Source organism: Cotesia typhae, unplaced genomic scaffold (genome assembly GCF_013202065.1).
Source record: "Cotesia typhae breed Kobodo isofemale line unplaced genomic scaffold, CoteBio_Ctyphae contig_20, whole genome shotgun sequence".
Taxonomy (NCBI): domain Eukaryota; kingdom Metazoa; phylum Arthropoda; class Insecta; order Hymenoptera; family Braconidae; genus Cotesia; species Cotesia typhae.
The window spans coordinates 4,060,995-4,074,863 of record NW_027423725.1 but is presented as its reverse complement, the minus strand read 5'-3'; the positions used below and the strand labels follow the sequence as shown (position 1 = coordinate 4,074,863).

Sequence of the window (13,869 nt, the reverse complement as noted above, 5' to 3'; positions counted from 1 at the left end):
ATACCATAAATTACAATCTCCATATTTCTTTCGCATATTATAGAAATGATAAGTTCTTACAATATTTTTCATTTCCCTATAATGCGCTTCACAGTATTGATATTTTTTATGGCAAAAATTTTTACATTGAGAGTGATAAACATATGCTCGACATGGGTGTATAGGAAATACAATTTTATTATATAAATATGTAATCATCATATTCCATTTATACATATACATGAAAAAAGTATTAATCCACATATTAAGGGGCACACCTAGTGTGAAATTTCGAAAAAGTCGATTTTTTTTTTTTTCATATTTCGGTAGATTACACCTTTAAAAATAACATATTAAAATTTCAAATCGATATATCAAATAGTTTTTGAGTTATAACATTTTAAAGAGCAGCCGCTCGGCAGCTAGAGTGTCATTAGCTGCGAGACGTACCTGAAGTATTGTTCAGAGTCTACCGTCTCTTCTAGCCCCTATAACACGATTCCAGTTTCTATTGTTGGCTCTCAGGTATACAAAAATATATCATTATAATAATTTCTACAAATTTCTAGAAATTTTTCGTTTACTGCCACGTAAATTATTTTCGGAGCCAGACACATTTAGTCTCATTGTGATCGTTGTATCGAGCGCATCATAATTTTACACGTGCTATTTTCTTGAAAATGAGTGATCAATCTTCATATTCAAATAAAAAAGGAACTCACAATGTTCCTAAGCATCGATCAATTGCGAAAAACGCAAGTTTACCGGAAATAGATTTACATTTGAGCAATCTACTGCGAATACCAGTACGTCCGCAGAAAAGTTATTACAAAATAATGACAATAATGTTGTGATTGACCCATCTCATGGATATTGTATTTTGCAATTTTTATCAGTTTTTAGTGCAATTAGTAATTTAGTGGTGTGTAAAACCTGTCAAAAAAAAGTTACTTTCAATCAAGCAAGTTCAAGAGGCCTAGGGTTCAAAATTGCTATTATTTGTGAATGTGGCAATTCGTATATTAATTCTGGACCAATGATTAATAACGCATTTGAAATAAATAAACGTATTGTTGCTGTGATGCGTCTATTGGGCATCGGAATAAATGGGATAAATCTTTTCTGTGGATTAATGGATTTAGCATGCAAATTTTACGACCAAACTTTTGCGGGATGTTTTACGAATTTACAGATTGCAGCCGAAACTGTTTGTAAGCTCAGTATGCAGCAAGCTATAAATGAAGAAAAGAGCTTACATTAAAGAAAGAAAATTCGGAGACAAATTTGACTGTTAGCGGCGATGGTACCTGGAAAAAACGTGGCCATACTTCCCGTTTTGGAGTAGTTACGCTGGCAGGAAAATACAGCAAGAAAATTCTTGATTCATGCGTAAAATCTACATATTGTCAGAGTTGTGTTTTTGGAAGAAAAAAAAAGATAGCGAACCTGAAGATTATGAGGAATGGCTATCATTACACGATGAAGAATGTGATGCCAATCATAAAGGATCTGCCTCAAAAATGGAAGTGGATAGTGTAAAAGACATGTTTGGTCGTTCCATTAGTAAATATGGTGTAAAATATACCCGCTATATTGGTGATGGTGATAGCGCTACCCACAAAGGACTTATAGATTTGAATCCTTATGATATTCCTGTTGCTAAATTGGAATGCTATCTACATGTGAAAAAAGAATGGGAACACGTTGCCGAAGTGTAAAGAACATTAATAAGAAATTAGGAGGAAAAAGTAACACATCACAAAAGTTAACTGTAAATTTTATAAATAAACTCCAAAAATATTATGGTTTAGCAATTATGAGGAATCAAGATAATGTAGATGAAATGTATAAAGCAATCTGGGCAACATTTTATCATTTCTGTTCAACTGACAAAAACCCAAATCATAAAAATTGTCCAGAAGGCGCTGAAAGTTGGTGCGCTTATCGCCGCGCGGAAGCTGAAGGAATCACTAGTACATTTAAACACGATTACCTCCCACTGGATCCAGAAGTACAAGAAGCTATAAAACCTATTTATGAAGACTTATCTCGATATGAATTGCTTGATAGATGTAAAGGTAACAATACTCAAAACAACAATGAAAGCTACAACGGTTTACTTTGGCACTTTTCACCCAAGCATCTTCATAATGGCTTCAAAACTATTGAATTGTCAAATAATTTTGCAACTGCAATATTTAATGACGGTTATTCGTCAATTTTGAAGATATTCAATGTAATGGGAGTGATAGTTGGACCTGCAGCAAGAGATTTTGCGGCTCTTAAGGACGACACGAGAATACGAATCGCTGATTATCGCCAAAGGGCTTCTTCAAAAGAAGGTCGATCATCTCGAAGAAAAGCTTCTTCAGCTGAACAAGCCCTTTTCGAAGAAGAGGAAGGTGTATTATATGGCCCTGGAATAGCAGATTAGCTGTAAATATGATTTTAAACCACTTATAACAGTGGAAACGATCATTTTATCTTTAAACGCGTTTTTCTCGAAACAGCATTTTCCGAATTTGCTGCAGTGATTACTCAAAAACAAATGATCCGATCACTATCGAATTTTTTTTACATGTTCTATATATAGTTCTCCGTACAATGACCTATCGATTTTTTGATCTGATCAAAAATCGAATTTTCGCAGGCCACAAACGACCAAAATTTTAGGTAAAATTCGACTATTTTTTTTAAAACGCCGCCATATTGTCAATTTTTGATTTTTTTTTATCGTAGGTCATTGTACAGACAATATTATCTAGTTTAACGAGATATTTTTTTTTTAGATTTCATCCACGGAGAAGGCCGGAATCACTGCAGCAGTGAAGGACCTTTTTTTTTTCGCGCCGTTAGAGATCGACGATAACTTAAAAAATATTTAATTTTTTTCTTCAAAAATTTCATTATGTATTCTTAAAACATGTATAAATATATTCTTAAAATTTTAAAATAATTGATAAAGTATTTTTTTTAATAAAAATTCCCAAAAATCACGTTTTTTTTAGGCCGTTACACTAGGTGTGCCCCTTGAATCGAACACAGTAAACAATAAGATTCTTAATATAGCCACGTAATACTATGGATACAATTTTCTAGTATGACTTCTGCTGATCCTCGTCCCCGAGGTTTATATAACAACACACTTCTTCAAAGCCCCCTCCTCACACCCCCTGCTGCGACCAATTTTAAAAAAAATCTCATCAGATCTTCAAAAATAAATAGAAAATCATGTAATCCTACATCTTTTTCCCATTAACCCCATGCCATTACTAATTTTTGACATTCGTCTTTATCACCCCATATTGTAAAACCCCTACCCACTTACAGGAAAAACGTCAGGTCCAAAATTTACCAAGGGAATTCCTTCACACGGAGAAACCCCTCACCGCGGGGAGCGGAAAAGGTCTGGCGCCAGTGGCCGAGGAGTGGGGGTTCGTTGTGTCTCGCCCTCCGTGCCCCTAACTACTTACGCCTTAATTTTTGAGAAAAAAAAAGGGGGGAATTCCACCATTTTTTGGCTAACTTCGTCACAACTATTCAATTTATAAATCTTCATTTGGTTAGTGTATCGTGAGAGCTTCAAGTACAACTTTTAAACTGTTATATCCGGGGAAATTACCGATATTCTATTTTATTATTTTTTTTTATTTTTATTTTAAATTTTTTTTCCTCTACATCTGGTGACCATAAAACATAATAATTTTTTTTTCCTCTTAAAGAGAAACTTAAAAATAAACTGTTAATGCATTCTTAAATGACCTTCGTATAAGAGCCTCTTTGAAACAATAAAAATTGAAAGAATATCTTATCCAGATGTGCATCTAAGATAGCATTAACAAATATAATAAGACTAAAACTATGTCTATCTAATAATTTTATCTTTTTTTTTTTTTTTTTTTTCCTCTCACTAAAGTTTTTTTATAATTTAGAGAAGAAAAAAAAATGTTAAGTTACACCATTTTTTTTTTTTGTGTAACGTATAAGTTTTATTTTTTTTTCTCTTAAAAATGTGTTTAAAATTAAATCCCCATCATAAAATTTTTTTGCTTCAACCTACCTAAACTAATATTTAGAATAAGATTCTATTTTTAACTTCTAAAGATATTTTAAACAAATTCTAAGATAAATTCTATTTTTAACCTCCAATAAGATTTCAAATAAATTTTAATGTCTAGAATTAATCAAATACCCATTCTAAAACTATCAACCTTTAATATTTGTTTCTATATAAAATTTAAATATCCAAAATTTATTGAAATTGTTTCCATGACAAATTTTTGAAAATTCAAAACTAAAGGAGAAACTTCCATAAATAAAATAATTTAGTCGAATTTTTTTATATTAAAATCAATTAAAATTATTACTTCCCAATGACTAAAACCTCACAATTGTTAATAAATGATATTCAATTGTGAAATAAAATGAGAGAATTATCTAAAAGCAAAATTTTATGTAATTGGTGAATTCTTATTTTTCTATTTTAAAGAATAATAATTAATTTTTATAAATAAAGGATTTATCATTAAAATAAAATAAATTTTTGTAAAACCGATTGTTAATAAGGTTGTTAGGATAAAATTTATATTTTCATTGTTATATTCAAATATTCGAACTTAAATTTTTTTAGTTACTTTTAAATAAAATAAAAATATGTACATGTCGGTATGTGTGTGGGTGCGTACACACACAGGCCTGCATTAGGGCGGGTCCTATTCGCTTTTCCGAAAGGAATGGGGCCTGAAACTGGAAAACTGCATCCTCATTGGATGGAAGCTCTCTCAGAAAAGACACAATTCGGACATGACTCGAAAACTATAAAAAGACACGTTTTCCCCAAAACGGTCGACTAAAAATCCCGAACCCCTAGTGAACGGTTCAGTTGCTGTTAAAATTTTTGGATCCGCTAAACGGATCAGCGTCTATAAAATTTTCGGTTCAGTCACTCTTGAAATTTTTTTTTTTTTTTTTTTTTTCTCTCAATAAATTGTCCAAGCACTGCCAAGCTTTTGAGTTCTGAAAAGTAATTTGAGTCATTTTAAAGTCATATTAAAGATTTTTGTCTAAAACGTGATCTTATTGCTTGTGTTCGAAAGTCTATAGAAATGTGGTCATTCCTTTTTGTATCTTTTCAATAATTAAATAAGTTATCAGTGAAAATTGAGGTATTGTACTAGCTATAAGTTATTTTATGTATTTTGAATTTCATTAGTTTTTTTGTTGAATATATCTAAATAATTAAAGAATCTAATTGAATTATTCTATACAACCTTTCCAGACAAAATTAAAAATAAGATCCCGGTCTATAGGCCGAAAGGCTTGGGCCGAAATTAAATTAATTAAACAAGTCCAAAATTGGACGTAACAAATTGGCGCTCGAACAGGGACGTTAATAATTTTGTCTGGAAAACGAAATAATAAATCGGCATAGATATTAAACTAACCATCTATCTCATCTATTGCATTACTAGCTGGTCGCGCTTCCTATAGCGCACTAGCCCTAATTTGTTTAATTTTTCTATTATACTACTAACTGGTCGCGCTTTCTATAGCGCACTAGCCCTAATTTGTTTAATTTTTCTATTATACTACTAACTGGTCGCGCTTCCTATAGCGCACTAGCCCTAATTTGTTTAATTTTTCTATTATACTACTAACTGGTCGCGCTTTCTATAGCGCACTAGTCCTAATTTGTTTAATTTTTCTATTATACTACTAACTGGTCGCGCTTTCTAAAGCGCACTAGCCCTAATTTGTTTAATTTTTCTATTATACTACTAACTGGTCGCGCTTTCTATAGCGCACTAGCCCTAATTTGTTTAATTTTTCTATTATACTACTAGCTGGTCGCGCTTTCTATAGCGCACTAGCCCTAATTTGTTTAATTTTTCTATTATATAACTGGTCGCGCTTTCTATAGCGCACGAGTTCTATTTTTCTTTTGTATTTCTCGCCGGCCGCGCTTGCTAAAGCGTACTGGCCCTAGCAGTCTAACATCTTATGCCAAAAACAAAGAGAGGACATAGAGCAGGCCGTCGTATACAGGCACGACGAAACCGCGAGAATTTACAACATTCCAAAGAAAATGAAAAAGTAGCTAAAAATGCACCTCGACCCCAAATAACTAACATTAAAAAGGTCCAGCGTCGTCTAAAGATAGTCATTTTAAATAATTCTGAAGGGGAGATAGATACTGGTTTATATTTACCACGGGTACGATTTCCGGAAACAGATCCTTTAGGGTTACTAGTAAAAGGACGAAATCAAAAAGAAAGAAAAACACCCCGCAAAACTAATAAACGAACATACAAAAAGGGGGTAAAGATAATAATACCGAAAATTCGAATTTTAAGTCCACAACCTTGTCCCCTATCTCTCAAAGTAGACGGGACAGGCTGGGTACCAATTATCGATTTAGATTAGATATCGGGACTAAGAATCTTCTAGGCTAATATATTTTCGTGTTCTAAAAATCACAAATAAAATCGAATCATGCGAACAAATGTCGGATGACGACAAACGGGCGTTACGGAGTCAGGGAAGTCAAAACCTACTGCCAGGCTTACCTCTAACCACGCCTAAAAAGAAACACAATCTTACATTTATCGATTCGGGTTTAGGTACTTCGGGCTTTCCAGGGATATCGAGTGACGAAGACTCTGAGGGAGAAACAAACCCGGCAGAGAAAACTCTAGTTGTCCCACCTGCGAATTCCCAAATCCAACCGCAAATCGTTGATCTAGTTCCCAATCCGGTAGATAATAATCTCGGTGCTTTACCGCAAGTCGTTGATCCAGTTCTCGATCCAGTACCACCAGCGCCGGACAATATGGCTCTGTCGTCGAATCAGAATATGTCACTAAACGATGCACTCTCGTTCGTGCCTAAATTCGAAGGAAACCCCAACGAACTTTTGGATTTTCTTAGTTGCTGTAAAGAAGCGAAGACCGTTTTACCAGATGGAGCTGAAGGCAACCTCGTAAAATTAATTTACGGGAGCAAACTCGGTAACAAAGTAAAAGCCTCATTAAATTCTACTATTCCGGAGACGGTCGCCCTCCTGACTACTGCCTTAAAGAAAATTTACGTTCCGAATAAATCATTATTTCAACTCCAGGGAGAGCTCGGTCGGATATATCAGAAGGATGGAGAATCGGTAGTTGACTTCGCGAATCGGTTGCGGAAAAAGGGGCGCGAAATAACCGAATGTTATAAAGCTGATAACCCGGATATAGCAGCTGCCGTGGAAAATGATTTTAAAGAAAAAATCGAAAATTCTATCGCTGAATGTTTCGTGCAAAACTTGAATAACGAAATTGACCAACGCATGACGGCATGCGCTAATGTAGAGGAGGCTCTCACAAAGGCCATCAAAATAGAAAAGAAGTTAAATGCCCGTAAAGAACTACGTCGCGATCCCAATTCGGAAAAGAAAAAAGAATCGAAAAAGGAAGATGCGGGTAAGGGTAGCAAAACCGTGAATTTCGCTGTCGAGACACCCGGGAAATCCACGCCAAATAAACCCGTGGGTCAAAACAAAAACCCGTACGGAAACAATACTAAACCTAGTAACGCGAGCGATCAAGATATATGCCGTAAGTGCAAGAAACCCGGACATTTCGCCAGGAATTGCCCGGACATAACGTGTCAAGTTTGTTTCACGAAGGGACACACCGCGAAAAACTGTCCAGAAATTAACGTCGCGACACCGGAGAACCCTTACGCGAATGTACGATGTCAATTATGTGGAGGCCGGGGACACACCGCTCGGTATTGCGAGGAAAATCCTAATCGACGGTCTATCCCGAGTCAATTAATGAACCAATTCCCCGCTAATCAACCGCCAAATCAATCGCAAACTAATCAATTCCGAGCTAACAAATTTTGCGATTATCACAAAAATAATACCCACAATACCGAAGAATGTCGGGTATTACAACAAACGGCTAACTATTTACAAACGGTCCCACAAACGTCTTTTCCCAGGGATGCGGGAAGAAGCAACCGACCGTCACAACCTGTGAACTCGATCCAGGAAGTAACAGCCGAAACCGATTCCGAATAAATAAAATAGATTTAGATTTAGATTTAGATAATTTACCGTATTCTATAGCAAGTAGATCATCTAAGACTGGTGATGTCATCATGATGTTGGATTCTGGTGCATCGCCAAATTTAATTAAACTAGGCTATTTAGATGATAATGTAAAAATTGACAAGGAAAATCTAGTAGAATTACATGGGATAGCTAATGTTCCGGTATACACCTTAGGTAGCGTGCGGATTAAACTATTCGGAAAACAGGCTGTATGTTACGTAGTTCCCGACGAGATGCCCATTCCCCACGCCGGTTTGGTAGGCTCAGAATTTTTCGCGACACACGGCGCAAAGATCGATTACGAAAATAAAATATTCGAAATAGATAACCGAAAGTATCCGTTTAAACAAGCTAATAAGGTAACGAATGGGGTTATGTATATACCACCGCGTAGCGAATCGACATTTTATGTTAAGGTCAGTAATCCCCAAATTAGAGAAGGGTATATTCCTAAGCTAAAATTATGTAAAGGGGTATTCGCGGGAAGCTGTTTAGTTTCAATAAAAAACAATCGCGCTTATCTCCAGATTTATAATACTACGGAGGACGAGGTGGCAATTAGAATCCCCACTTTAACAATTCGCGAGATTGAGAGAATAGGAATATCCCCTGCCATTGATCAGGAGGATTTACATAAAAGTCATAATATTACTAAACGTATCTTCAACATTGTTCAAGACCACAAAGATCTTGAACGTTTTGAAAAAATTAAACCCTTGTTACGTCTAGAGTATCTAGATGACCGGGAAAGGTCTCACGTCGAAAAAATAATAAGAAAATACGCGGATAGGTTTTATATACCCGGAGAACCTCTAAGCTATTCCGGAAACTATTCACATAGGATACCTACACTCAGTGATCGTCCAATAACAATTAAACAATACAGAATCCCACAGGCCCTTAAGGCAGAACTAGATAATCAAGTCAGGGAGGGATTGAAAACAGGCGTCCTCGCACCGTCAGAGTCTCCTTATAATAGTCCTGTTTGGATCGTACCCAAAAAGGCAGATTCGCAGGGGAATAAACGTTGGCGCGTAGTAATAGACTTCAGGTTACTAAATGAAGAAACTATAACAGACGCGTACCCCCTGCCTAATATCACGGACATTCTGGACCAATTAGGAGGGTCCCTATATTTTTCTGTTTTTGATTTAGCCTCCGGCTATAATCAAATTGAAATGGACCCAAAAGATAGACATAAAACCGCGTTCTCGACCCCTCAAGGGCATTGGGAATATCTCAGAATGCCTTTCGGTTTGAAAAACGCGCCGGCCACATTTCAAAGACTGATGGATTCAGTTCTAACCGGATTACAGGGCACGGCCCTTTTTGTATACTTAGACGATATTATTGTGTTCGCCCGGAGCTTAGAGGAACACGAAGAAAAACTAGATGAACTAATGTTAAGATTAAGAAAAGCTAACTTACAACTCCAACCTGATAAGTGTGAGTTCCTCAGACCCGAAGTGAATTATCTAGGACATATTATCAGTAGAGAGGGGTTGAAACCCGACCCTAATAAACTTATAGCCGTAAAAAATTTCCCGTACCTAAAAATCAACGAAATATTAGGGAATTTTTAGGTCTAACAGGGTATTATCGTAGGTTCGTTAAAATTACGGGTCAATAGCTAAACCATTGACGAGATTGCTAGAGAAAGATAGGGAGTTCGAATGGACCGAGTCCGCCGAAACCGCATTCGAACTACTAAAGGAAACACTATGTACAGCACCGGTGCTACAATATCCGGATTTCGATAAACCTTTTATAATTACTACCGATGCATCAGGGATCGCGATCGGCGCTGTATTATCGCAAGGGGAAATCGGAAAGGATCGGCCGGTTGCGTATTTTTCGCGAGTCCTACGGGGACCCGAATTACGTTACGACACGTATGAGAAAGAAGCGTTAGCGATAGTACAGGCGGTGAAGCATTTCCGGCCATATGTATATATGCGATCGTTCACTATAGTAACCGATCACAAACCTTTGATTTGGTTTAAATCCGCGAAAGATGGGAATGCTCGGATTCTTAAATGGCGTCTCCGCCTCGCTGATTACGATTATAAGGTAATATATAAACCAGGGAAAGTCAACCTCAATGCTGACGCTCTATCTCGAAACCCAATAGAGAACGTAAATGTCACAACGAGAGCTCAGAAAGCCAAAGAGCGCTCTTTGGACGACGAATGTCGGGAAAATACTGATAAAACTCCGAACCCTGCTAAACGGGGTCAACCTCTAACTATCTCCTCAGAAGCTCCTATAACTTCTGACAAGATTCCGAACCCTGCTAAACGGGGTCAACCTCTAACTATTCCCCCAAAAACTCCTACAACTTTTGAGGGTCTATCTAAGGTCGCGAACCCTACCGAATCGGGTCAACCTCTAACCGTTTTAAAAAGGTCTATTAATTTACAAGAAAAGTCGGGTGTTACCACTAGAAGGCGTGGTAGACCACCAAAAGTTCGGGAAATACCTATCGGAGGAGAATCCGATCAAGAAGAGCTGATACCTTCTGTGGACCCCGAGTACGACTCGGATACAGACTCGGATGACTCCGTTGAGTCAGAACATTCTAACGAGAATGACGCGAGAAAGGGAAACAATAAAAACTCAAACATTATCCTGGTAAAGGATTTGTTTGAATATAGAAACGACAATTTAGTTTACTTCCTAGATGAGAGAGGAGAACCATGCGATGCAGGTTCTCGTACTCTCAAATCTCTTCATAAATTACCTAAAGTCGGGTCCATAGGCACTGGTCAAGTGCATTGGACAAAACGAGGCAATAACAATTACTTCGGTCTTATAATACGAGGATCCAGGGAGAATCGTCATTGATTGTCCGAAGTAATATCGCTAAAGGCCTAGTAAAATTGAAAGGAATTTTGAGGGATAAGGATGTTCTAACTTTTTCTATCGCGATAACCGAGTTTATCGAGAATATCCCTTGGGGGGATATTCTCTCGTTAATCCAAGACATATACGATGGTACAAATATAAAAATCATCGTTTGTCTTGGGACAATCCGCTACGTGCCCCAAGAAGAACGTAACCGGATCTTCTTCGAAGCTCACATGTCTCCGATAGGCGGACACAAGGGAGTTTCAAAGACCTATAACCGAATTAAGCCTAATTACTATTGGGAAAACCTCAAACAAGATATTCAGATTCGTATTCAACAGTGTCTGGAGTGTCAGTTAAAAAAACTGGTACGCGTAAAAACGAAACAACCCATGTTGATTATTGACACACCAGGCACTGTCTTCGAAAAGATAGCAATGGATATAGTAGGACCTCTACCCCGTACTAAATCCGGAAATGAGTACATTCTAACAATCCAAGATCAGCTCTCAAAATTCTGTATCGCGTGTCCATTACAAGATATGACAGCAATTACGGTCGCGGACGTGTTCATCAAGAAATACATAAGCATTTTCGGTGCCCCTAAAGCATTATTGACCGATCAAGGTCGGAATTTTATAAGTAGTTTTATACAGCGCATCTGTAAGCGGTTCAAAATTAAAAATTACAAACTACGGCCTTCAGACCCCAATCTAATGGTTCACTGGAACGATCCCATCACGTTTTAGGGGAATATCTTAAACAGTATATTACCAAAGATAACGAATGGGACAACTGGCTCGAATTGGCCACTTTCTCTTATAATACTTGCGTACATGAAGGGACTCGGTATACTCCTTTCGAATTAGTATTTGGAAAAGTTGCTCGAGTTCCCTCCAACGAACCCCTACATGAACTCGACCGACTGCCCACCTATGACGATTACATAGTTAGGTTAGTTGAACGTCTAACGCAAATTCGCAATTTAGCTCGCGAAAATCTAATAGGCGCAAAGTGGAAGTCGAAAGAACTACACGACAAAAAGCTAAAAATTATTGAGTTTAATCCTGGGGATAGGGTTTTTCTCTTGAAAGGGCCCAAACCACATAAATTTGGGGATCATTATGACGGACCGTATGAAATCGTGGAGGTTTTTCCTAATGGTAATGTTAGTATCAGAATAGGAAACCACGATAAAGTGGTACACCCCAATAGACTAAAGAAAACCCAACTCGAAGTTAGGAAACCAAATAAACCTAAACCTAAAGTCGCGGATCCCGATCCGGACTTTAGACCATAAATAATCGTTCTCTGTTACAGATGAAGCTCATACAATTCATATTTTTGCTCATGGCTATCACTCAGTGGGAGTCCGCCTACGCAATCATAGGATATGATTGCGGGAATAAAATTCTTAATATGACAACAATATCGTTAGTCGATATTGACGACTGTGAGCTCGGGGAGGAAAAGGTGGAGACGTTCTTGCCGGAAATTGCACTTCTACAGTTAAACGAATACGAACATACGAAAATGATACAATGTAAAGTCGAAATCAACCGGGTAATTCAGCATTGTGGGTGGCAATCCTACAATTCTATTGTTAATCAAGGGATAAACGAATATATTTTTCCTATTTCTCGCGAGATGTGCCAGGTCGCGCACGACCATGGTACGTTTCGTATTGGGAACACGGTTTTTGACGGCCTTACGCCAAATGTAACTTCCGTTCGTAGTATAACATTAGCGGGAAGTGTTAATAATAATGGGGATTGCACCAATGCACAATACAGTGATCCCTTCGGTACTTGGGACAGCGTATTCGTAGTCGGGACTGTAAAAATCACAATTAGGTCGGGGATTACTCGCGTGAAAGTCGCGGAAGATAAAGTATACCTCCCATCAGGTACCAAATGTAAACTCAGTAAAGGGCATTGTATCGATCCTGAGAACGGACATACTTTCTGGAACACGTTACCTCGCAAGTACTGTATTCCCGAAACATATTCTATTCTATACCGTGGGTATGCCACTAAATTAAAATCGAACAAAGAAACAGTGTATTCCCTCAATGTGAGAGATACTAGTTTTTCGCTAAGTACGACGGGGGTTGAGACCTCATGTGGATTACCGATTATCAAAACTGAACATCCTAAATTGTATATAGTTGAAAGCAAAGATTTAGGACTCTTAGAAAAGAACAATATCGTAAAATCGGATCTAGATAATTTAGACATTTTTCTTTATGTTAATGCTAAATTTATTTACGTAGAGAGATACATTAGGTCTCAAGCCCAGTCATTATATATGTAGATGTAATTAGGAAACGATGTAAACTAGAAAAGGAGGTGCTAAAAAAACACACTCTCGATTGCGTCTACACAACCGGACGAGTTCGCCTACCGCTATATGGAAGGACCTGGATACATGGCTGTGGTAGCAGGGGAAGTGGTGCACATTGTTCAATGTGTACCGGTCGGAGTCAAAATTCAGCACAAGGAGACCTGTTACAACCGAATACCAGTCCAGCGGGGAAACCAGAGCTTGTACCTCACTCCGCGCACACATGTGATCACCAATTACGCAACAGAGTTACCGTGTAACTCTCCTCTGTTACAGTATTACAAACTAGGCCAGACTTGGTACAAGTTTATGCCCAAACCCATCGAGACCTTGCCTCCAAAGGTACTGAAGCCAAGCACAAGGATGTCCTGGAAATACCAGAATCCGGCGAATTTGGCTACAGGAGGGATCTATTCCGAGAAGGACCTCGACGCCATGAGGGGAAGGATAATGTTCACGATGGAGCAAACCGTGGTCATGGAGACCATGGCGCAACAGTTCACTAACCACTCGAGAGGATACCCATCACTGATCAACGCGCTCAACGAAGAAGTCCTGGAGCATCTGGCAGAGAGTGCCTGGTCCAAAACTTGGGGCAAATT

At 37.8% G+C, this 13,869-nt stretch overlaps 1 protein-coding gene across 2 annotated transcripts; it reads left to right on the top strand.

The window, feature by feature from the left end:
• Window positions 1-1,707: 1,707 nt before the first annotated feature.
• On the top strand, window positions 1,708-2,993 carry LOC141538125 (uncharacterized). Of its 2 annotated transcripts, none has more exons than XR_012481005.1 (2): window positions 1,708-2,652; window positions 2,769-2,993. XR_012481005.1 is itself a non-coding variant. In XM_074259466.1 (2 exons), the coding sequence occupies exon 1, from the start codon at window positions 1,796-1,798 to the stop codon at window positions 2,411-2,413; it is 618 nt and encodes a 205-aa protein (XP_074115567.1). In that variant the 5' UTR covers window positions 1,708-1,795; the 3' UTR covers window positions 2,414-2,415; window positions 2,769-2,993. The 2 variants fall into 2 exon arrangements, 1 of the variants encoding a protein (XP_074115567.1); XM_074259466.1 differs by having other exon boundaries at window positions 1,708-2,415.
• Window positions 2,994-13,869: the final 10,876 nt, after the last annotated feature.

Coding starts and splice junctions, on each gene's coding strand:
- LOC141538125 (XM_074259466.1), top strand. CDS start 1,796: ATGAGGAATCAAGATAATGTAGATGAAATGTATAAAGCAATCTGGGCA.